Consider the following 23,446-nt stretch of genomic DNA (forward strand, 5'->3'; position numbering starts at 1 on the left):
ACAGTGTAGAGCTAGTCTGAGGCTCACTGCACTGTACAATGTATAGAGCTACTCTGAGGCTCACTGTACAGTGTAGAGCTACTCTGAGGCTCACAGCACTGTACAATGTGTAGAGCTACTCTGAGGCTCACTGTACAGCGTGTAGAGCTAGTCCCATTGTCACTGCACTGTAGTGTGGAGAGATCTGCACTTTGTCCTAAAATGGTGGATTCTCAGAGTCGATACTGGTAAGGCGCTTTTAGGAGGAAGACACAGTGAAGACACCAACACCCCCACCAGCTCATTCAGTAAATTAGATGAAGTACGTTCAACTGAAATTAGCCCTCAAACTGTCTCTTAAAATATTCCTCAATAGGAATCCAACCCCTCCCCACATTTTTTTCAACGATTGCTTAAATTAATTTTCTATTTTAATACTTCTGCATTCTTACACTACCCTAAGCTTTTAAACAGATCACTAAATAAATTATATTTATAAATGATTTTATAAATACAATTTATCAAAGAAAACATTCATTTTCAGCGCTAAAATGAAAATGGCATGAACAGATGGAACAGGGCATGGATATGGGGAAACAAAAATAAATTACAGTGGAATCTACGAAATAAAAAAATCAGCGAGCTGTACTCCCGACAAGACTGAATTCACTTCAGCAATTTCTTGTTCATATCTCTAGATTTGTGTCAGTGTGTGAATATACAATTATATACTTATATTGTGTGTGTGTGTGTGTACAGGTCAGACGTGTAAGGCAAGGTGTCACTCCCCTTCTCACCTGAGAAAGCTACAGATCTAAAGATGTCAAGTTTAAGGCCCCTCCCACCTGCACGCCCCCACTCATTCATGTTTAAAAAAACAAACAAAAACAAAACAAAAAAAACACATCCCACAGTCCCTCCACACACGCACGCACACGCACGTGCGCACACACACGCACGCACTCTCTCTCTCTCACACACACACAAGTCGGGCAGTTAATAAATGCCTTCTGGTTAGACAGTGATTTGTTCACACAGCCTCTTTTCGCGGTTCCTCGTTCCTGTTCCTCTCGCGTCTGGTCTGGTCGCCGTGCCAACTCGCGGCACGCGCACACGACGCGTCGGTGGTGGGCGAGGTCGTCTGCGGCCCGCCCACTGCAAACAAGGCCACACCCACATGGAACAGCTACAACCACAGAAAGAGCCCCCCACCCCGACACCCCCCCCCCCCACGACCGGTCCCATACACTGTAGCAGAGGCAGGTCAGAGTACACAACACGCACATATGCACACGAGGGATTCCACAGGGAGGCCAAGTCCGGCTCTTCTCTGCCACGGCCTCAGTTGGAGCATTTCCGCGTCTCCCCAGGTTTGCGCCACCGCCCCCCCTCCCCTCCCCTCGCCCAACCCCGCCTCCCCCCCCCTCACTCCAACCCCGCCCCCCCCACTCTTTACGTGGCCACGGCACTCTGGGACGGGTTCTCGCTCGTTCCTGTTGTTCGTCTAGTCCCACCTTCTCTTGCCTCTCAGAAGAGGTTCTCTTCGAAAATTGCCATCAAATCGCTTTGGAAATTCATGTCAATGGTGGCCGCCATCTGTGAAAGCAGAGGTCAAAGGTCAGGGGTGCTCAGCTCCGTTTCAGGCGGGTGGGCGAGCAGGGGCTCTCTCCCGCCTCAGACAGCGAGCAACGCACACCTGCAGACAGGCCTGCCTGCCGCACCTGCCTCACATCCGGAGGTTCGTTTAAAAACAGAAAAATTCAGCTTTGCTGTCCTCAGCCGCTGTGGTACATATAAACACACTTCAGAAGGGTGGATGTGTAAGACTGTACAGTGACTGTAATGTAAAGGACTGTTCAATCCCTTCAGTGAGGGGAGCAAGCCTGAGGCGATATTACGAACTGGTGTGTGGGTGGGTGGGGGGGGGGGGGTTGGCGTAAATGGTAAGGAGCGCAGACGAGGACAAGTGCTCACCGCCTCTCTCCTCCTCCTCTCCTGCTCCCGGCGGCGCGCTAGCTCCCTCTGCTGGTCGAGGGCACTCTGGGTGGAGGGAGGGGGGGTCGGGGCCGGGGCCTGGAGAGGAGGTGTGACCGCCGCTGCCTGCGTCTGTGCCTGCGGCGGCGGTGGTGGCGGCTGCGTCTGCGCGTGCGTCTGCGCATGCTGCTGCTGCTGCTCCTGGCGCCTGCGCGGCTCCTCCAGCAGCGGCCGGCGAGGCTGCTCCACGACCTCCTCCTCCTCCCGAGGCCTGCGACACAGCAAGAGCCACGGCGGACGTGAGCGCTACGGAGCCGCGGCGGACGCGAGCGCTACGGAGCCGCGGCGGACGCGAGCGCTACGGAGCCGCGGCGGGCGCGAGCGCTACGGAGCCTCGGCCGGCGCGAGCGCTACGGAGCCACATCTGCTTTTATGACGGGAAGAAAGCCCGCATACCGAACTGCACCATACACACCTTCATTAGAGACAACGTTTCCATCCCAGTGTATCTTTATCGGGTCGAATCAGACCAGATCAGGTCCTTTCCTGCATACCAGTGCCAATATTCCAGTGTCCGCCTTGGGTCACGAGCATCAGGTGGTCAGGTGGTTTGACGCATGTATATGTACGGGTATGAAATTCCACTGGGATGAAAAGGTCTCTGATAAAGTTGTGTATGGAGCAGTTCAGTGTGCGGGCCTCCCTCCTTCCATTTGCGCTTCTCAGCCCAGCACCTTGTCAACCGGATGTGTGCATGAGGCACTGTCTCTACATCTACTTTTACAGGCTGGGTAATCAGCACGCTCATTAGTCCATAGGCTGGTTAGTTTATATGCTCGTTAGTCTGTATGCTCGTTAGTCCTTACACTCCTTAGTCTGTATGCTCGTTAGTCCTTACACTCCTTAGTCTGTATGCTCGTTAGTCCTTACGCTCGTTAGTCTGTATGCTCGTTAGTCCTTACACTCCTTAGTCTGTATGCTCGTTAGTCCTTACGCTCGTTAGTCTGTACGCTCGTTAGTCTGTATGCTCGTTAGTTCCTACGCTCGTTAATCCTCACGCTCCTTTCAGGGTCTGGACACTCTCGCTCGCTCACCGCAGTTTCTCCTGCTCTCTGCGCAGCCCCTCTCTCTCTCTCTCTCTCTCTCGCCGCTCCCGCTAGTTTCTCCTGTCTGCTCCTCTCTCTTCCCGCCACGCAGTTCTCGCTCTGCGCAGCCTCTCTCTCTCTCTCTCTCGCTCGCTCACCGCAGTTTCTCCTGCTCTCTGCGCAGCCCCTCTCTCTCTCTCTCTCTCGCTCGCTCACCGCAGTTTCTCCTGCTCTCTGCGCAGCCCCTCTCTCTCTCTCTCTCTCCGCTCCTTCTCCTCCCGCAGCTTTCTCCTTCTCTCTGCGCAGCCCTTCTCCTCTCTCTCCCTCTCTCTCTCTCTCGCTCACCGCAGTTTCTCCTGCCTCTGCGCAGCCCTCTCTCTCTCTCTCTCTCTCTCCCGCCACCGCAGTTTCTCCTGCCTCTGCCACCCTCTCTCTCTCTCTCTCTCTCTCTCTCGCTTCACCGCTCCGCTTTCTCCTGCTCTCTGCGCAGCCCTCTCTCTCTCTCTCTCTCTCTCTCGCTCACCGCAGTTTCTCCTGCTCTCTGCGCAGCCCCTCTCTCTCTCTCTCTCTCTCTCTCTCTCGCTCACCGCAGTTTCTCCTGCTCTCTCGCGCGCCCCTCTCTCTCCTCTCTCTCTCTCTGCTCACCGGTCCCTGCTCTCGCGCAGCCTTCTCTCCTCTCTCTGCTCAGCAGTCTCCTGCCTCTGCGCAGCCTCTCTCTCTCTCTCTCTCGCTCTACCGCAGTTTCTCCTGCTCTCTGCGCAGCCCTCTCTCTCTCCCTCGCCTGCTCACGCAGTTCTCCTGGCCTCTGCGCAGCCTTCTCCTCTCCTCTCTTCTCGCTCACCGCAGTTCCCTGGCTCTCTGCGAAGCCTTCTCTCGCCTCTCTGCCTCGTGCTACGGGCCTCCTGCCTCTGCGCAGGCCCTTCTCTCTCTCTCTCTCACGCAGTTTTCTTCTCTCTGCGCAGCCCCTCTCTCTCTCTCTCTCTCCCCCGCATTTCTCCTGCTCTCCGAGCCCCTCCTCTCTCTCTCTCTCTCTCTCGCTCACCGCAGTTTCTCCTGCTCTCTGCGCAGCCCCTCTCTCTCTCTCTCTCTCTCTCTCTCTCGCTCACCGCAGTTTCTCCTGCTCTCTGCGCAGCCCTCTCTCTCCTCTCTCTCTCTCTCTCGCCACCGCAGTTCTCCTGCCTCTGCGCAGCCTTCTCTCTCTCGTCACCGCAGTTCTCCTGCCTCGGCAGCCCCTCTCTCTCCTCTCTTCTCTCTCTCCGCTCACCGCAGTTTCTCTGCTCTCTGCGCAGCCCTCTCTCTCTCTCTCTCTCTCTCTCGCTCACCGCAGTTTCTCCTGCTCTCTGCGCAGCCCCTCTCTCTCTCTCTCTCTCTCTCGCTCACCGCAGTTTCTCCTGCTCTCTGCGCAGCCGCTCTCTCTCCGCCTGCTCGGCCTGGGCCTTCAGGGCCTTCTCGCGCTCCTCCTTCTCGCGTGCGACCCGGCGGAACTGCTCGAAGCTGTCGCTCGACGACTTGAGCGTGGAGGAGGGCGCCGACGTGGACCTCTGCGCCAGGCTGGCCCACGAGCCCATGTTCTTCAGCTTCACGTCCTGGGGGGGGGAAGAGAGAGACACTCAGTCACTGGGACAATTAGCCATACTTAAGCTTATGAACTTAAACATTATGACTGCCCTGGCAGACTGCTATACTGTCCTGAGGTCAGCAAGAGATTTCAATGGTCCTTGGGTCAATAAGAGTCTTACTGTCTAGAGCTCAGCAAGAGAGTTGCAGAAAGTCTGAGGTCAGTGAGCAGAGGGTTGTGCTGTCCTGGGGTCAGTGAGCAGTGAGGGTTGTGCTGTCCTGGGGTCAGTGAGCAGTGAGGGTTGTGCTGTTCTGGGGTCAGTGAGCAGTGAGGGTTGTGCTGTCCTGGGGTCAGTGAGCAGTGAGGGTTGTGCTGGTCTGGGGTCAGTGAGCAGAGGGTTGTGCTGTCCTGGGGTCAGTGAGCAGTGAGGGTTGTGCTGTCCTGGGGTCAGTGAGCAGTGAGGGTTGTGCTGTCTGGGGTCAGTGAGCAGAGGGTTGTGCTGTCCTAGGGTCAGTGAGCAGAGGGTTGTGCTGGTCTGGGGTCAGTGAGCAGTGAGGGTTGTGCTGTCCTGGGGTCAGTGAGCAGTGAGGGTTATGCTGGTCTGGGGTCAGTGAGCAGTGAGGGTTGTGCTGGTCTGGGGTCAGTGAGCAGTGAGGGTTGTGCTGGTCTGGGGTCAGTGAGCAGAGGGTTGTGCTGTCCTGGGGTCAGTGAGCAGTGAGGGTTGTGCTGTCCTGGGGTCAGTGAGCAGTGAGGGCTGTGCTGTCCTGGGGTCAGTGAGCAGTGAGGGCTGTGCTGTCCTGGGGTCAGTGAGCAGTGAGGGCTGTGCTGTCCTGGGGTCAGTGAGCAGTGAGGGTTGTGCTGGTCTGGGGTCAGTGAGCAGTGAGGGTTGTGCTGTCCTGGGGTCAGTGAGCAGTGAGGGTTGTGCTGTCCTGGGGTCAGTGAGCAGTGAGGGTTGTGCTGTCCTGGGGTCAGTGAGCAGTGAGGGTTGTGCTGTCCTGGGGTGAGTGAGCAGTGAGGGTTGTGCTGTCCTGGGGTGAGTGAGCAGTGAGGGTTGTGCTTCCCTGAGGTCAGTGGGTGAGTGACAGTTGTCCTGTGACCTACCTGTACCTTTTTGGGGGCAGTGGGTGTCTTGGGCTCCTGCTTGAACTTCTCCTTGTCTGGCGCAGGGTGGGGCGGGGCGCTGGGCTCAGAGGCCCGAATCGCAGGCCGCAAACTCTCCAGGGGCTTCAAGTCCAACCCTGAGAAGAAGGAAAGTCACACACACATTAACATACAAGCACATACACATGCAGTGAGCTCCATCATTTCCTTAATCAAACCCAACAAAAATGGCCAAAATGCAGGGAAAGAAATATACTGTGTAATGACCCAGCCTGTGCGGCAAAAATAATTTTTGATGAGAATGGCAAAACAATATTTCTGTGTTATTTAATCCTGCTAATCCCACCATTTCATTCCGCTTCTGTTACAAACAAAATAAGAAAATTATGAATTGCCTTTTTATCGCAAGTTAGCATATTATAGCAAAAATAGATGTTTTTTTGTCAGAACTGGTGAATTAGTGTTAAATGCAGATTTTAAAATGTCCTGCGCTCCACAGACACACACGCGCACACACACAGGTACTCACTCTGCAGGCCCGATGCTGGCTGGCCGGGCTTGCCATCGAGGTGTTTTTGGGGTTCTTGCCGTAGGGCAGGGCTGAAGGGGTCCCCCTGGATTACTGGTAGCTTCTCCTCCTTCATCCCCCCATGTGCTTGGGGCCCCCGCTGCTCCTGAAACGAACACAGGCAGGCTGATCCATCGGGTTTCTCAGCTATTTAACTGATTAACTGATGTCTCGCTCCCCCAACGATACACACACGCAGGCAGTTACACACACGCACGCACACAGATAGACTGAAGCACACATGCAGCCCGACAGACATTAAAAAAAAAGTGACAGAGAGTACCGCGACGTCGCACTGTGGGGAACACCATCTAGACAGACAGGCACACAGGCAGACCGACAGACAGGCAGGTAGACAGGCACACAGACAGGCAGGTAGGTAGTCAGGCACACAGACAGACAGACAGACAGGCAGGCAGACAGACACACAGACAGGCAAGACAGGCAAGACAGGCACACAGACAGACAGACAGACAGACAGGCAGACAGGCAGGCACACAGACAGACAGGCAGCAGACAGACAGGCAGACAGACAGACAGGCACACAGACAGACAGACAGACAGACAGGCAGGCAGACACACAGACAGGCAAGACAGGCACACCGACAGGCAGACAGGCACACAGACAGACAGGCAGGCACACAGACAGACAGACAGGCAGGCAGACAGACAGACAGGCAGGCATACAGACAGGCAGGCAGACAGGCAGGCAGGCAGACAGGCAGGCATACAGACAGGCAGGCAGACAGACAGGCAGGCAGGCAAGCAGGCAGGCAGGCAGACAGACAGACAGACAGGCAGGCAGGCAGGCAGGCAGGCAGACAGACAGACAGACAGGCAGGCATACAGACAGGCAGGCAGACAGACAGACAGGCACACAGACAGACAGGCAGGCAGGCAGACAGGCAGGCACACAGACAGACAGACAGGCACACAGACAGACAGACAGGCAGACAGACAGACAGGCAGGCAGGCAGACAGACAGACAGGTAGGCATACAGACAGACAGGCAGGCAGGCAGACAGGCAGGCAGGCAGGCAGACAGACAGACAGACAGGCACGCAGACAGGCACACAGACAGAGTACTCACAGGCTTTTTGGCCGGCTGCAGGTTGTGTGGGGGGGTCTGTCGGCCGGGGGGCTGGTACTGGGCCAGCTGGGGGGAGAGACTTTCCCTTGCGTGCCCTGTCAGAAAAGGTGGGGAAGTTCACAGCTTGGGGCTGAGCGGTGGCTGATCACACCTTGTACTCAGCAGTAAAAAAAAAACCTGCTTAGAAAACATGTTAACGTACCAGTCTGTCATTATGGCACTGGTCGTATTTTTCTGAATCCCATTTTCTTTATTAAACCCTCCAATAAGCCCCTCCCAGTGCAGCAATAGCCTATCAGTGCATGAGGGAGCACGCTACTCTGAAAACAGCCTTTTTTACGCGGGGAAAAAAAAGGCCAAAATGCAGGGAAAGAAATATACTGCGTGACGACCCAGCGTGTGCGGCAAGAATAACTTTTGATCAGAATGGCAAAACAACATTTCTGTGTTATTTAATCCTGCTAACCCCACCATTTCATTCCGCTTCTGTTACAAACAAAATAAGAAAATTATGAATGACGCATACGATTCTATTGCCTTTTTTATCACGAGTTAGCATATCACAGCAAAAATAGTTGTTTTTGTCAGAAGTGGTGAATCAGTGCTAAATGCAGATTTTAAAATGTCCTGCGCTCCACAGACAGACCATTCCCTGGGCCAGGGGACCACTGACCTGTGCATGGCTTGCTCCTTCCAGCACTTGACAGCACATGCACACATTTTAACAGCTCTGGATTGTAAACGGTCATAATGCCAAGCCCTGCCAAACTCCCTCACCTGTGCCGTACGGTTCGGGTTTGTGCTGCCGCGTGGAGGGGGGCTGCTGCTGCTGCTGCTGCGGGAGCATCTGTGGAGCGCTGGCCTTGTGCGTCTGCGTCTGCGTCTGTGGGGCGGGGCCCTGGGGGGGTGGGGGCAGGTGCTGCATGTGGGCGGGGCCCTGGAGGGCCTGCGCAGGCTGCAGGATGGGGGCGGACAGGGCGGGGCGGCTCTGCAGGTGCTGCATGTACAGCGGCACCTGGCTCACGGGCATCCCCGCCGGCTCCTCGTCGTCCTCCAGCAGCGCCTGGGGGGGCTGGGCCGACAGCAGGGTGGGCGGGGACAGGGCCCGCGACAACAGGGTGGGCGGGGACAGGGCCCGCGACAACAGTGTGGGCGGGGACAGAGCCCTTGACATCAAGGTGGGCGGGGACAGAGCCCTTGACATCAAGGTGGGCGGGGACAAGGCGCGCGACGACAACGTGGGCGGGGACAGAGCGCGCGACAGCAGGGTGGGCGGGGACAGGGGGCGGGAGAGCAGAGGCTGGGGGAGGGGCTGAGGGGCCGGCACGGGCGTGGTCAGCAGCTGTGGAGGCTGGTGGTGGTGATGGGGCTGTGGCTCAGGCTGCTGGAGGAGCTGCTGCTGCTGCGCGACTTTGGGAGGTAGAGGCGCTGCCCGGTGAGTGGGGCGGGACGGCTGCTGTGGCATAGCGTTGTGAAGAGCTGAGAGAGAGAGGGAGGGAAAGGGGGGGGGGAGAGAGAGAGAGAGAGCATGAGACAGAGAAAGAGGGAGAGAGAGAGAGAAGGGGGGAGAGCGAGAGAGACCTTTGATTCTCCTTTATTTAACAGTTAAAAGGAGACATACAATTCTAGTAATAAATCAATAAAAAACAAAAAACAGGAAAAAAAAAAAAAGATACCCAGACACAAAAAATGGAGCTTCCCAAGGTTGCAGAGCCGCAGCAGGATCTGATCAGCGTTTCTGTGGCTGGAAACCACACCCACATACGGCCGTGAGAGACGGGCGCCGATGAAGAGCCTGGGCCCGCTTCGCGCGCGGCGGACGTACCTGGGGTGGGCAGCGCGGCGTGCTGGTTGAGGAACGGGTGCGTATCGACCGGGACGATAGCGGGGGGGTGAGAGTCGAGGTGGGAAGGCGCGGGCGGGGCCGGGTCGTCGTGTTGCTGGGACAGGTGCATAACGGGCTGGCTGAAGTGAGGGAGGGGGTCCAGAGCGCCCCCCAGCAGCTGGGAGGACTGCAGCATCATGGGAGGAGCCACATACGCTGGAGGGGAGGGGTGCTGCTTCAGCTGCTGTGTAGGCTGAACCATTGGGACCTGGGGCAGGGGGGGTGGCAGTAGCTGAGGGGCGGGCCCCCCCATCGCCTGGTGGAGCGGCTTCTTCCTGTCCTTCCCCGTGCTCAACTTCTTCTTCAGCTTCTGACGCAGCCCTGAGAAGAGGAGGCTTTTTAGCAAAACCGTGCATACAGCTTTGTCACTGTGTGTGTGTGTGTGTGTATGTGTGTCTCTAGGTGTGTGTGTGTGTGTGTGTGTGTGTTAGCGTTCCGAAGCACTGTGAGGGAAAGCACGTTTACCTGTCCCAAAGCCCTCACTATCAGAGGAGCTGGAAGTGCTGCTGCTGCCCGAGTCTGATGAAGAGCCCGCCTTCATCTTCGTTATGGTCACTGTCTCCATCGCCTTCTCTGCCGCTGTGGGAACAAACTGCTTAGATGCACGGTGACAACACAAAACCACAGCATGCTCAGCATTCAGGAATATTACTCGGACACAGACTCAGTGGAGGAGGACAGTGACTCACTGACTCAGTGTAGGAGGCCAGTGACTCACTGACTCAGTGGAGGAGGACAGTGACTCACTGGAGGAGGACAGTGACTCACTGACTCAGTGTAGGAGGACAGTGACTCGCTGACTCAGTGGAGGAGGACAGTGACTCGCTGACTCAGTGGAGGAGGACAGTGACTCAGTGACTCAGTGGAGGAGGACAGTGACTCACTGACTCAGTGGAGGAGGACAGTGACTCACTGACTCAGTGGAGGAGGACAGTGACTCACTGGAGGAGGACAGTGACTCACTGACTCAGTGTAGGAGGCCAGTGACTCGCTGACTCAGTGGAGGAGGACAGTGACTCGCTGACTCAGTGGAGGAGGACAGTGACTCACTGACTCAGTGGAGGAGGACAGTGACTCACTGACTCAGTGGAGGAGGACAGTGACTCACTGATTCAGTGGAAGAGGACAGTGACTCACTGACTCAGTAGAGGAGGACAGTGACTCACTGACTCAGTGGAGGAGGACAGTGACTCACTGACTCAGTGGAGGAGGACAGTGACTCGCTGACTCAGTGGAGGAGGACAGTGACTCAGTGGAGGAGGACAGTGACTCAGTGGAGGAGGACAGTGACTCGCTGACTCAGTGGAGGAGGACAGTGACTCAGTGACTCGGTGGAGGAGGACAGTGACTCGCCTGCAGGTTTCTTCTTCTTGCGCAGACAGGAGGAGACGTATCTCTCCAGCTCGCGCAGCGTGGACGGCTTGAGCGTCTCGAAGTCGATCTCGATCTCGTCGGGGTTGGAGTTCTTGAGCGAGGGCTCGCGCGATTGGATGATGTGCACCACGCGGCCCAGCTTGTCCCCCGGCAGCTTGTTGATGTCCAGACTCAGCTGCCGCTTCTCCTCGTAGGACATGGGCTTGCCCTTGTCCCCCGCAGCCCCGCCCACCGCCACACCCGAGCCCAGGTCCTCCTCCGTCTCCCGAGCGACCACGGGGGCCAGGATGGGCGGGGCCACGGCAGGAGGAGGAGCCACGGAACGGCTGTTCTTCAGTCCCTCCTTCCTGCTGTGGGAAGACATGTGACAGGAAGGGGGGGGGGGTGCATTTGGATTTCCTTAATTATACAGGCGTAGCTGTGCAAGAGAGGTTATCAGTCTAGTCACACCTTCTTGCTGCAATACAAATTGTTGTTTCTTAACACAGTATTGCACTTAGCGATTATAAACGGGCTTCAGTGCCTCTCTGGGCAACACCGAATCCCCCCTGAGAGTAATAATGTCGTTCCCCAATACCGCTCCATTGCTCTGCTTCAGAGCATCTTCCCAAAGACTGCAATGTCACGTAGTGTGCTTGGCATCAAAGCGATCTGTAGTTCAGGCTGAATTAAGAGACGCAGAGCACAACACGTGTTACAAGTTCCTATGAAATCATCCGTAGCGGAGTAGTAGTTCACCATTCTTTCATGCTACACGTGTACCTCCTGTGCCACTTTCATGTTACGTGTACCTCCATCCAGCACTTATCGTGCCTTGTATCATTGCCTTGATGTTGTAGCTTGTAATGCCTCCCAGTTTGACGTAGCATAGGTTAGGTCAGAGAGTAATGCTCACTGTGTGAATTGGACTTTAATGTGTTCATGGCTATGGCTAACTGTTACAAAATGAGTATTGTACCTTATCGGACCTGTGTTTCGTAGTCGTTACAATGACCTTCGGTACGCACTTATTGTACGTCGCTTTGGATAAATGTGTCTGCCAAGCAAATGTACTTTAAATGTAATGTAGTGTAGTGCCTTTATGTGATTCCCATAAGGCACAGAGGGGGCGCCAGAGAGCGGGAGCGCGGGGGCAGAGGGTTCGAGCTGCAGGGCAGGTGTGTACCTGGCCGCCTTGGTTTTCTTGGGTGCCGCCTCCTTGGCGCCCTTGTTCTTCCTGAGGGGGGGCTGCAGCGGGGGCTCGTGGAGAGGCTCCAGCGCCAGGGGAGGGGGCGCGCCCCCGGCCTTCTTCCTCTGCTTCTTCTCCTTCTCCTTCTCCTTCTTCTCTTTCTCCTTCTCCTTCTTCTCCTTCTCTTTCTCCTTCTCCTTCTTCTTTGGTCGGCTCGTCTGCGGCTGCGACAGCGCAGCCAGCTGCTCGTGCACCGCCTTCAGCTGCGGGAAGAACAGCCAATCACGTTCGCGCTGCCGCAATTAAAACAATCGCTAAAAAAAAAAAAAAAACTCACGGTAAAAAATAAGTCGCGATCGTACAGTTGGTTTTAAAAGGCTGCTCTCTCTCAGATTCAAATCTGTCGGCAGGACATACCAAAGCAATACTAACGATAAAAGGGCATCGAAAATAGCACCATCCCATTTTTGAGACCCTCACACCACCAGCACACAGGCTGCTCACGAAGCATCCCTCAGGCTGGGGGTGTGGCTACACATCTGGCCGCTGGTGGGGCTATGGGGAAATTATCCACAAAAAGATGGGGAACCCAGTCATGCTAGGTAGCCAGATAGCTACCTAAATGGACTAGTTTCCCCTGATTTTATTTGGCTAGCTTTCTGTGCAAACGATTTATCCTTATTTTGGCTAACAAATGAGGTGAAATGTTTCTCCTTGGGGGAGGAGTGATGTACAATTACATTTTTTAATAAATTTTTCGTTTTAAATCATGGCGAACCTATTGACCAGGACACCGCGTCCTGAAATTTCCAGTATCCCATATAGACCCCACCCACGTACAGGCCACTCGGCACGTCCACTACATCAGTGTTCCCTAAACCTCTTAAAGGCACGGCATTTATTTTCCAATGGATAGCAATAGCAGTCATTTTTGCTGCAATATAAAGCAATGTCATGTGCGTTTTCACGAAGTACTGAATTTTGCGAAATGATGGTATTTTACAGTTTTAAAAATTTTAATGGCGCTGCACCGCGCGACCCAATCAGCAGAGGCAAGCACCCTCACCTGTTCCTGCAGCTCTGCCAGTCTCTGGGCCCTCTCCTCCTCCGAATCATCAGTGGAGGACTCCGACTCGGAGGACGAGTCGCTGGAGCTGTCGGAGGAGGAGGGGAGGAGGGCGGGGGGCGGCTGCAACTTCACGGGGGCGGGGAGAAGCGCGGGAGAGGGGGTGAGGCGTGCTGGCTCCTCGGACTCATCGGGCATCTTGGCAAAGCGCATTTCAAACACATCCTGCCGGGAGGACAAAACACCAGATGGGCACAGCCGGAGGGAGTCATGGGAACTGTAGTTCTCCTGGTCGAGACCAACCCGCTTCCATTTAATGCATATGAGACGGGGCGGGGGTTCGAGAGAACAGTAGGGTGCGCACGCACGCACGCACACACACAGGTGCAGTGTGTGGCAGATGTATCAACCTGCAGGGATGGGTGGCCAGGACTGGTGCCACTGGATTGGTCAGAATTGATCTCCGCTGGCGCACCCTGCATGGGTGTCATGACTGTGTGTGTGTGTGTGTGTGTGTGTGTGTGTGTGTGCCCGCACGTTTGTGAGAATGCCTGAGCTCACCTGTAGTTTGCGTGCCATGGCCACCACGTCGTGGTCGGGGGGATTGTACTTGTAGCAGTTGGAGAACATCAACCGCATGTCCGCGGCAAAGTCCTGGGGGTCCACGTACTGCCTGCTGTCCAGCTTGGCCTGGTACGGGACGGGCAAAGAGAGGGCTTTCACTCACAGCCAGTCAGACGGCGCCGCGAGCCTTGGGCCCCACCCCCTGCCGCCGGCTCCACCCTGCCTCACCTTGACGGTGCTGAGGTCCATGGGGTGCTTGATGATGTCGTGGTAGTCATGGAGGCCCAGGGCCTTCACGTCCACGGGCTTGTAGAAGGGCCAGGCGTAGGCCTCGTGCTTCTTGGACAGCACCTCCCTGACGATGCCGGTGCAGTACCGCAGCTGCTCCTGCCGCTTCGGGCTGTGCGCCCCGCCCCCGACCCCGCCCCCGCCCAGCACGCCCAGCCCCGGGTGGTGCTGGGAGTCGGGCGCCTCCTTCTTGGGCAGCTTGGTGGGGCGGCTGCTCTCGCGGCGGGGCGGGGCCTTCGGCTCGGAGGCGACGGGCGGGGACTCGCTCAGCTGGTCGTTCGCGGTGGGCGTGGTCGTGTCTGCTTTCCTCTTCTGGCTCTTTTTCTGCTACAGGAGAGAAGGAGATAGAGAGAGAGAGAGAGAGACAGCGAGAGAGAGAGCGTAACAGGGGAGGGGCAAAGAAAAGAGAGGATGTAGGGAGAGAAAGGAAAACGAGATAAGAAAAATGAAAAGCATGGGGGGGGGGGGTTGAGAGATGAGGATAATCAAATGCATAGTAAATTCATAAGGAATAGGCTCCCCGCCCACCCCATCCCTCACAGAAACTGCACTGGAGTACTCACTTTGGGCAGGGGGGCAGCGTTCTGCTGGATGGGTATGTGGGGGTGAGGCAGGGTGGTGTGGGTGGGAGGGGGCACTGAGGTCAGGACGGGGCCCTGCGTGATGTGGTCAGGGGGGCCCAGGCTGTAAGGAGGGCAGGGCGGGGGGACGTGGGTGATTAGCGTGGGAGGTAGGCGCGGGTTGGGAGGAGGAGGAGGAAGAGGAGGAGGAGGAGGATGAGGAAGAGGAGGAGGGCCCTGCGGAGGGCCCCGTGCCTGTGGCGCCAGGGTGGGGGTGGAGAGGCCGTGCGTGTGGGCCATCGCGGACGGAGAATCCAAGGCTGGGCCTGGTTTCAAATTCTGGCCTCCTGAGAGTGAGACAGACCGACAGACAGACAGACGAGGTAGAAAATATACCCGGTTATACAGCTGTACGCTGATCTGGGTCCACAGAGCCTCACACCCCCCAGCCATTCACTCACCCCGTCTGTACAGCTTTCGCCACATCCCTCACCTCTGACTCCGCCCCCCCAAATCACTCACCAGTGGCTCTACCCCTCCCAATCACTCACTTCTGACCCCGCCCTCCCAAATCACTCACCTCTAATTGCACCCCTCCCAAATCACAAATCACTCACCTCTGACCCCCCCCTCCCAGATCACTCACCTTTGTCTCTGCGGCCCCGACCACGCCCCTTGCCAGCCATGACTGTGATCTCAGTCTCCTCTGGGGGCATCTCCGAAATCTTCTGCAGGAACATCTTCTCCAGCGCCTCTGCCATGAGCACGATGTCATCTCCAGGCTGCAGCAGCAGCAGCAACGCACACACCCACACACACACACACACACACACACGCGTATGCACGCCACACACCCGTGGACAACACACACAGACACACACACACACACGTCACTACTGTTTTTTGTTTTTAAATATTTACATAATATCTTTCATCACAATTTCCCAAACACTTGGCACTTGGTTCCACACAGTGGCAGCAGTACCTTGTTGTAGATGTAGCAGTTGGTGAACATTGTGTTAAAGTCTTGAATACATTCTTGCGCGCTCCAGTAGTGGCTGTTCTCCAGTCGCTTCTTGATTGTTCCCATGTCCATAGGAATCTTAATGATCTTGTAATAGTCCTGATCAGGGGAGAAGGGGGAAGGGGGAAGGTGCAGCCGATTACTTCATGTGAATAAAGGAGGGCAGAATGTGCGACAGAGATGAGTAGAAAGTAGGAGTGGAGGAGGTGGAAGATGGACAGAGGTCAGTAGAAAGTAGGAGGTGGAAGATAGGGGCAACATAGCTCAGGAGGTAAGAGCAGTTGTCTGGCAATCGGAGGGTTGCCGGTTGCCGGTTCGAACCCCGCCCTGGGCATGTCGAAGTGTCCCTGAGCAAGACACCTAACCCCTAACTGCTCTGGTGAATGAGAGGCATCAACTGTAAAGCGCTTTGGATAAAAGCGGTATATAAATGCAGTCCATTTATATATAAATGCAGTCCAAGAAGGACAGAGGTCAGTAGAAAGTAGGAGTGGAGGAGGTGGAAGATGGATAGAGGTCAGTAGAAAGTAGGAGAGGAGGAGGTGGAAGATGGACAGAGGTCAGTAGAAAGTGGGGGAGCAGGAGGTGGAAGATGGACAGAGGTCAGTAGAAAGTGGGGGAGCAGGAGGTGGAAGATGGATAGACTCACAGGCAGGTTGAGTTTGACGACATCGACAGGCTCCTGGAAGGGCCAGGAGAACTGGTGCTTCCACAGCGTCTTCAGGACCACCTTCAGCAGGTACTGCAGCTGATTGGTCTGCCGCTTGGGCCGGGCGGGGATTGTGGTCCCAGGGACCAGGGGGTTGAAGGTGGCATTGGGGGGGGCTGCAGGGTGCCCCTGGCTGCTGCTTCCTCCCGACATCTGTGCTGCATCCAGGCCGTCCCCCATGCTGACAGGGCGGGGCTAGGGGCAGGGGGGAGGGCAGGGGCGGCGGGACGCCAGTCGTTCAGTCTCGACTCTGGCGCAGACTCCACCTGGAGAGCAGCGATGGTCCCATTGCACTCCTCACCGCGGTCTCTGTGGAGGAGCACGCCATCGACACCTTCACCATCACGACCATCACAGTGTGCCCATCACCGCTCTCAGAGACGCCGTCACAATTACCTTCAGTACAGTAATCTCCATCGCTGCCACAATCACTTCATATAAGACATAACCTCTGCAATCTGAATTTAAGTTTACGAGTCAGTCCAGGTCAGTGTTCTGCATGCGAGTGCCCCAGGCCAGTGCTATGCATGTGAGTGTTCCAGGCCAGTGTTCTGAATGTCAGTGTTCTGGTCCAGTGTTCTAGATTTGAGTGCTCAGGGCCAGGCCTGAATGTTAATGTTCCAAGCCAGTGTTCCAAATGCGAGTGTTCTGAGGCAGCTTTCTGAATGGGAGTGTTCCAAGCCACTGTTTTAGATGTGAATGTTTCAAAGCCACCTCCGTACGTGCATAGGGAGGAGCTGTTCTACTGAGCCCCCCCCCCCCCCAGAGCAGCATCACAGGTACACTGTGTTCGAGAAGAAGTACAAAGACAATCTGAAGCCCAAGGCCAAACTCAGTCACCACTCCTGCTAAAAATATACACAAGACACAAAGAATGCACCTCAAACTGGGCCTACACTACAGTCCATCTAACCCCACTCTCTCCCACACACAAACTTGCACATACACATATACACATATACACATTCCATCAGAGTTCATCTGGTTGTCTTTCATCATACTGTATTTCAGCAAGCAGAAATCCGTATTTCTCCTAATGACAAAAAACTATCTTAACTTATAGCCTTATTGCCTTATAAGCCTTATAACTTATTGCAATAAATGAGGTTACTTTTTTTTACTTTTTATTTAATTTGGCACCCAACGATGGGCTGAGCACATTCGTATGCGAGAGAGTAATGAAATTCAGACCCCCAAACCGACTGAGCCCTCGCGTACCCTGGGTGATTCAGTTACCAGTTGTGTGTCACCCCACGCAGCTGCTGACCAGTCAGCACCGGGACGGTCCGGATTCAGTCTAAGACGGTGAAGCTCATCCATGCACCACAGCGTGTGAAATGTGGACACCACTTTAAGTCATTATTTTCCATTAATACTACCCAACCCAGCTGAATAAATGTGCATGAACTGCATTCCCTTCTACTCCATGTCAATGTGTGGAGTAACCAAATACATTATCAAAAACCTATACAGTGAACACTTTGTATTTCGCTTACAGTAGTTTAAAATATAAATACGACAGTCAAAATGTTTTTTCAAACATACTACTACTAACGTGCTAAAACTTTCTATCGTGGTCAGTGTTAACTTGGGAAGCGTATAATTGGGTGAGTGTTTGTTTGGGAGGTGAGTGAAGGACTCAGCGGTGAAAACCTCTGTCCCTCTCCCCTTTGTCCATGATTCCTCCTCAAACCACGCCTCTCCTTCCCTTTTCTCTTCCCATCAACAGTATGAACTCACTCACTCATCCTCACTTTTCCATGACCTCTGACCTGTCCGTGTAACAGGATGCATTAATTGAACTTCCTGAGTCATTTCAAAAGAAACATCTAGGCCTACATCAATTGCCATTTCTAGCTTGCTGCATCGAGGCTGCAGAATACTTGTTGACAAATAACATTTATACAAAATTCCTCTGCTCTTCATTTCCTGAATTCCTTACCACCCCATTTACAATATGTGCACTTGTTTCCTGGCATGACATGCCTCAACACCGCCACTATAGCCGTATACTGTAAGCTGCATTTAGTTATACAGCTACATGCCAATGATTGGGGGCAGAATGTGGGGTGTGCAGTCAAACCTTTCACTGAGTGGTGAGGCAAATAAATACAATGGTAAAAATAATTAAAATTCAGCACTCGCCAAGTATGTGCAACTCCGTCTCTTTGAAATATTTTATTTACAAGGCGCAATAGTCTTTTTAATACAGGGATGAGTTGTAGCTGCTGCTGCTGTCCTCATCGTGTACATACTCACGAATGATTTAAAACAGCCAGTTACCTCATAATCGATCAATGTGACATGGATGTCTGCTCATCCAATCAGCTAGGTGTGCAAGGGTCTCTTAAAATTAAAAACATAAATAAATAAAAAAAACCCCACTAGAACCCAGCCGCAGGAACCTCCAACCCCAAATCATGCCGCAGGGATTTCTCCCAGAAACCATCAAGCTTCATACAGCCAGACAGCTCCTTCCCCTGACCCACAATCCTGCAAAGGTGATGCAGAAAAAATGTCAAAAGGGTCAAAAGAGCTCCCTTTCATCTGGTACCCCCCCCCCCAAAAAAAAAAACCCAATCTCCTACCATCTGCCCACCATAAGCCACCCTACCCTTCTGCTCTCAGCAGTCAACACAAGCCTCTCCCCGTCTATCATATGTCTGAACCTACGGAAGGCTCCCCAGAGATTCAAACCAACAACACTCCGGTTAGATATCTCGTCTGCTGAATGGTACAACTCTGCTAGCCTTCATCAGCAGGACTCCGCCACACCCACCCTCCACAAACCTGTAGCAGTAAAACCAGAAACGTATACCCAGTTTACAGTTAATTTCAGCCCTCAACTGTCCGTGAAAACCCTGTACACCATGGACTTACGCAACACTGCTGTTCCAAAAAGTCTTTTTCTACCTGACACTACCCTATACAAATTCAGGAAACGAAGAAAGCAGCGATAGGGAAATTTCATAAAAATGTTATTTGTCAACAAGTATTCTGCAACCTCGATCCAGCAAGCTAGAAATGCTGATAGAACTAATGATTGATGTAGATATTTCTTTTGAAATTACTCAGGAAGTTCAATTAATGCAGCCTGTACACAGACAGGTCAAAGGTCATGGAAAAGTGAGGATCATATGAGCATTATCAGGGCTGCCCCACCCCGTTTCTGGAGATATACCATCCTGTAGATTTTCACTCAAACCCTAACAAAGCACGCCTCATTCAACAGCTAGAGACCTCATAGAGCCGCTTATTAATAGAATCATATCTGCCAAATTAGGGGTGGAATGAAAACCTACAAGACAGTACATCTCAGGGAACAGGACTGGGCAGTCCTGTGCATTATGTACTTTAACCAAATTATTAAGTATTGCGCAACTGCATTTGCTTATCAACCTACATACAAGTACACATACTGTATACAAGTATAAAACGCGGGCTCAGACATCTTATCCTAACGTACCCTCTCCACGGAACTGAACTGACATCAGTCACGCGTTAATATGTTCGCCACAAACTGTTCAATCGCATGACAACCTTCAGGTACAGGTAAAAGAATATACAGAAACTTCCACTTTCAAGAGGCCAACTGTATTCAGCGCGCAACACCAGTAGATGTCGTTAGGTATGCTTTATGACTGTTAGTATAACTTACATATTTATATGGCTGGTTATTCAGCAACGTTGCACACGATACATAGAAAATTAACACAACACACAAGCCCACAGTGTACGAACCACCATCTGCAGAGACCGAGCTGTCAGACAGCCTTCGAAAACAAAGTAATTTAATTTGCAAGGGAGACAAATAAGAATGATTTTGTACTCCATATTTGCGGCCAGTGGTTGATGAAGCCGACTGTGATGAAGCCGACTAACCCTAGTTGAAACAATACGTCGGTGTGACGAGAAGCAGCTAACTAAGCGAAAGTAGGTGGCTAAGTTGGTCAGCTAATGTAGTTGCTGACGTGATAACAGAACAGACACTACGAGCAAACGACAGACATAACATTTAAGGCAACGTTAAACGAGCTACCCCTTTATGTAATACTGTGTCTTCTTTAAAAATTCAACATCTACGTTTCCCCTCATTAGCAACACACAAAATGGCGACTAAAAGCGGCTCTGGTTCCTTGTCTCCAGCTAGATAAATCCCAAATGTATTGACAGCAAATTCCAGCAAGCCAATATCGAGGGGGTGTCGTTTGGTAGCTACAGCTCCTGCCGACAGATTTTCGACGCTAACGTGCCACTCACTCCTTTCGATTGTCAATGGACTCGCAGGCTACCGCGTTAGCTAGCGGAAAATTTTCAAGGCGGCACTAGCTAGCTAGCCAGATACGTAACGTTAACCAACGAAGACTGCTAGCCGCTACGTCTGTTTATACACCTTACCTATCGCCCTACGTCCTGTTCCACCAAAACAATATAAATAAAACCGCCTTTGTATTTAGCATGTTCATTGAATATTTAAGTGAAAAATCTCAGAAACACTCAACTGTTGCAAGGTATAAAACACTGCAACACACATTCGGCGATATACGCCTCCGTACGTAAACGCACTTCAAGAATACGACGGAGGACGCTACACTATTCCTCAAGAGTTTACGTAACGTATCACACGCACCGACCGCACTAAAGTAACACAGCTACGCTCCCGAATCTACGTAGAACGGCACGATTACGGCCTGGAGACTGCAAATAAACAACCGATTGAAACGGAGCCGCACTCACAACCTCGCCATGTATCATTCGCGTCACTATAAGACACAAAGATGCCCTTCATACGAAGTATTCAGCACACTTGGTTTGGCAGACACTCGTGCAGACCCAGGACAACACGATAAAACAACTATTTTATACCTTTCCCTGCCTCGCTTTCCAACAGGCCTCCGTTACTACTGGGGCACTTTCGACTTGGCGCCGCACAAACTGAACGAAGACCTCCAATATAACGTCAGTCTCCCTTAAACTTGACGCCCAAATCCACAAGCCGTCGTTTGTTTTGCTCTTGTGGCCCGACACAATCAAAGGAACTGTGTTTTATTTACCTTATTTTATCGGTTGTCAGTGCGCGCGCGACTCTTCCCTTCCCAGAATCCAGAACGAGCTGCTTTCTACGTTGGTGACGTCACACGCACAATGGACGAAACGTTCTACGTCAAAGGTATGTGTCATTTCGCAGCGACCCCAGTCGCTTAGAAGAAATTAAATCAGTGGATGAGACCTGGCGCTAAAGGGAAGAACTCTTGTTTAAAACTGAAGGCATATCTAGATTGACTTATGCTGCTATACCTCTATCTGATGAACGTACAGAAATTCCAAGTTTGATGTGACACACTGTTTGAATGACCACATTGTCTTCACGTGGTAAGATTGAAAAAACACAGGGCACTGAAAAGTGCCAAACTCTCGTGCTGTTTAAGTAGGCTATGGGGCGTGCCAACATGGCTGGATGGCAAATCTGCCTTCCCAATATATTGATGTTGATGTTACATCTGTAAAAAAAAAAATATGGAAGAACAAGAACCATTATGTTAAGATGTCTGTTGTCACGAACTAATGAGAAAGGTGGTTTTAAAATGTTCTACTCTCAATTACACATTCAAAATAAATGGGATCAAATAGGCCTAGTACCTGAAAAATCCCACTTTGGTTTGGAATTTCATTTCAAGTCATATATTCTTTTATTTAGGTGGTCTTAGTTTTATGTTTTGTCATTAAAACCCTGACAAAAGTCCAGTCTAGCAATCCTCCTTCCAAAAACAATGTTTATGATCCTGGTCTTTCATTTACAAGCATAATTATGCTCCACATAATTTTGTAATTTGGCACAATAGAGGTATTTTATACTGAAACAAATCACTTTATCTTGATAACTGGTCCAATAATAATATGATTTTAGTGAGCAGATTATTTATTGATTGAGGATCTTCTTTCCATTATAGTGATTTTTTTTATTTATTCCATTCTAATGTTCCTATTACGGCTAAATAATTTGCTATTGTATTTTAAAGCTAAGGGCCTAAACAACCAGATACCTGGTATTGTGCCATCCTTCAAACTTTTAGATACACCAGTTGGTAATATATGTTTTTTTTCGCCACCCTCGAACAATAGGAAGAGCCAGTCTCTCTTTCAGAGTGAATTTAATGCATTTCCTAAAGTCACGTTTTATCAGAATAGGCATGTGGATAAAATTGACTGGAATAAAGTTTTGTCTCCACCTCAAAGATACTTAGTTGTTAACAAAGTCAAAGGAGTAACATATGAATGGGTTCACAGATGTTGTCCTTCTAAATAGTTTTTGAAAAGAGTAAAGATTCAAGAATGATATCAATACCTGCTCCTTCTGTAAACTACAGAAAATGTGTATCATTTGTTTTGGCACTGTGACTACACTAAGAGATTCTGGCAACAGTTTATGGATGTCATACTTCATATATTCCCAAATATAGTTTCAGCTTGTGATTCTTGGTTTCACAAATTACAAGAAGAGGATGCTGATATTTTCTATTTGATTAGTCTAGTTTTTCTTTTAGCTAAATATTGCATACACAAATAAAAGTTGTTTTTACTTATTGCAGATGGTGCTAAGCTTTATATTGAAATTATTTCCTCCTCTTTTAACAGAAAGGCTGTTATCATGATCAAACTTAGGAACAGATACAGTGTTTTTGTTTGAGAGTGTCATTGCTTCCCCCTGGCACGTAATGTTGTCCGTTTGTACTCTTCTGTCAAAAAACCCCAGTCACTCAGTATAATAGTACAGGGTTATAATTCAATTTTATAACAGATAACCATGATTTATCAGTGCTTTCAAGCATATATACAGTGAGATGAAAAAGTATTTGCCTGGTTTCCTCTACTATTGCATATTTGTCACACTGATTGCTTTCAGATCTTTAGACAAAATGTAATATTAGACATTTTGTTTTTCATTGTTGTTGAGTCAACACAAAACATATTTAAGATTATTATTTAATTTATCTAATGAAAAAAGTTATCAAATAATCATATCACCCATGTGAAAAAGTAGCTTCCCCCTTAAATTTAAATGGACTGCATTTAAGAGAGTGTCATTTTACCATTTAAATTTAATAACTGGTTGAAGCACCTTTAGTAGCAATGCAACCAAATGCTTCCTATAATTTGACATCAATCCTTTACCTTACTAATGAGGACTTTTTGCCCACTCTTCCTTGCAGAACTGCTTTAATTAAAGACAAATTGGTAAGTTTTTCGAACATGAACTGCTCATTTCAGGTCTGAATAGGGCACTCAAAAACTGCATTTTTTTTGTTTCTTTTCAGCCATTGAGATGTAGACTTACTTTTTGTGTTTTTTAAATTATTGTTTACGTTGTCGTGCTGCGTTACCAAATTACCTTTCAGTCTCAGCTCCCGGACGGATGGCCAGACATGCCTTTTTAGTGCAGAGCTGAATTAAT

The 23,446-nt window shown here is 51.5% G+C and overlaps 1 protein-coding gene across 10 annotated transcripts; it reads right to left on the reverse strand.

The window, feature by feature from the left end:
• Positions 1-1,419: 1,419 nt before the first annotated feature.
• On the reverse strand, positions 1,420-21,328 carry brd4 (bromodomain containing 4). Of its 10 annotated transcripts, none has more exons than XM_064314782.1 (19): positions 21,048-21,328; positions 15,934-16,302; positions 15,246-15,383; positions 14,907-15,042; positions 14,264-14,607; positions 13,641-14,027; positions 13,410-13,538; positions 12,849-13,073; positions 11,780-12,045; positions 10,594-10,964; positions 9,706-9,819; positions 9,181-9,561; positions 8,133-8,834; positions 7,356-7,450; positions 6,205-6,371; positions 5,704-5,809; positions 4,419-4,624; positions 1,954-2,224; positions 1,420-1,575 (listed from the first exon to the last, which is right to left on the reverse strand). In XM_064314782.1, the coding sequence occupies exons 2-19, from the start codon at positions 16,171-16,173 to the stop codon at positions 1,507-1,509; spliced, it is 4,347 nt and encodes a 1,448-aa protein (XP_064170852.1). In that variant the 5' UTR covers positions 16,174-16,302; positions 21,048-21,328; the 3' UTR covers positions 1,420-1,506. The 10 variants fall into 10 exon arrangements, with proteins under 10 accessions (XP_064170852.1, XP_064170849.1, XP_064170846.1 ...); XM_064314779.1 differs by having other exon boundaries at positions 5,698-5,809; XM_064314776.1 differs by having other exon boundaries at positions 5,698-5,834; positions 6,227-6,371; positions 14,264-14,604; positions 21,048-21,327.
• Positions 21,329-23,446: the final 2,118 nt, after the last annotated feature.

Source organism: Anguilla rostrata, chromosome 17, assembly GCF_018555375.3.
Source record: "Anguilla rostrata isolate EN2019 chromosome 17, ASM1855537v3, whole genome shotgun sequence".
NCBI lineage: Eukaryota > Metazoa > Chordata > Actinopteri > Anguilliformes > Anguillidae > Anguilla > Anguilla rostrata.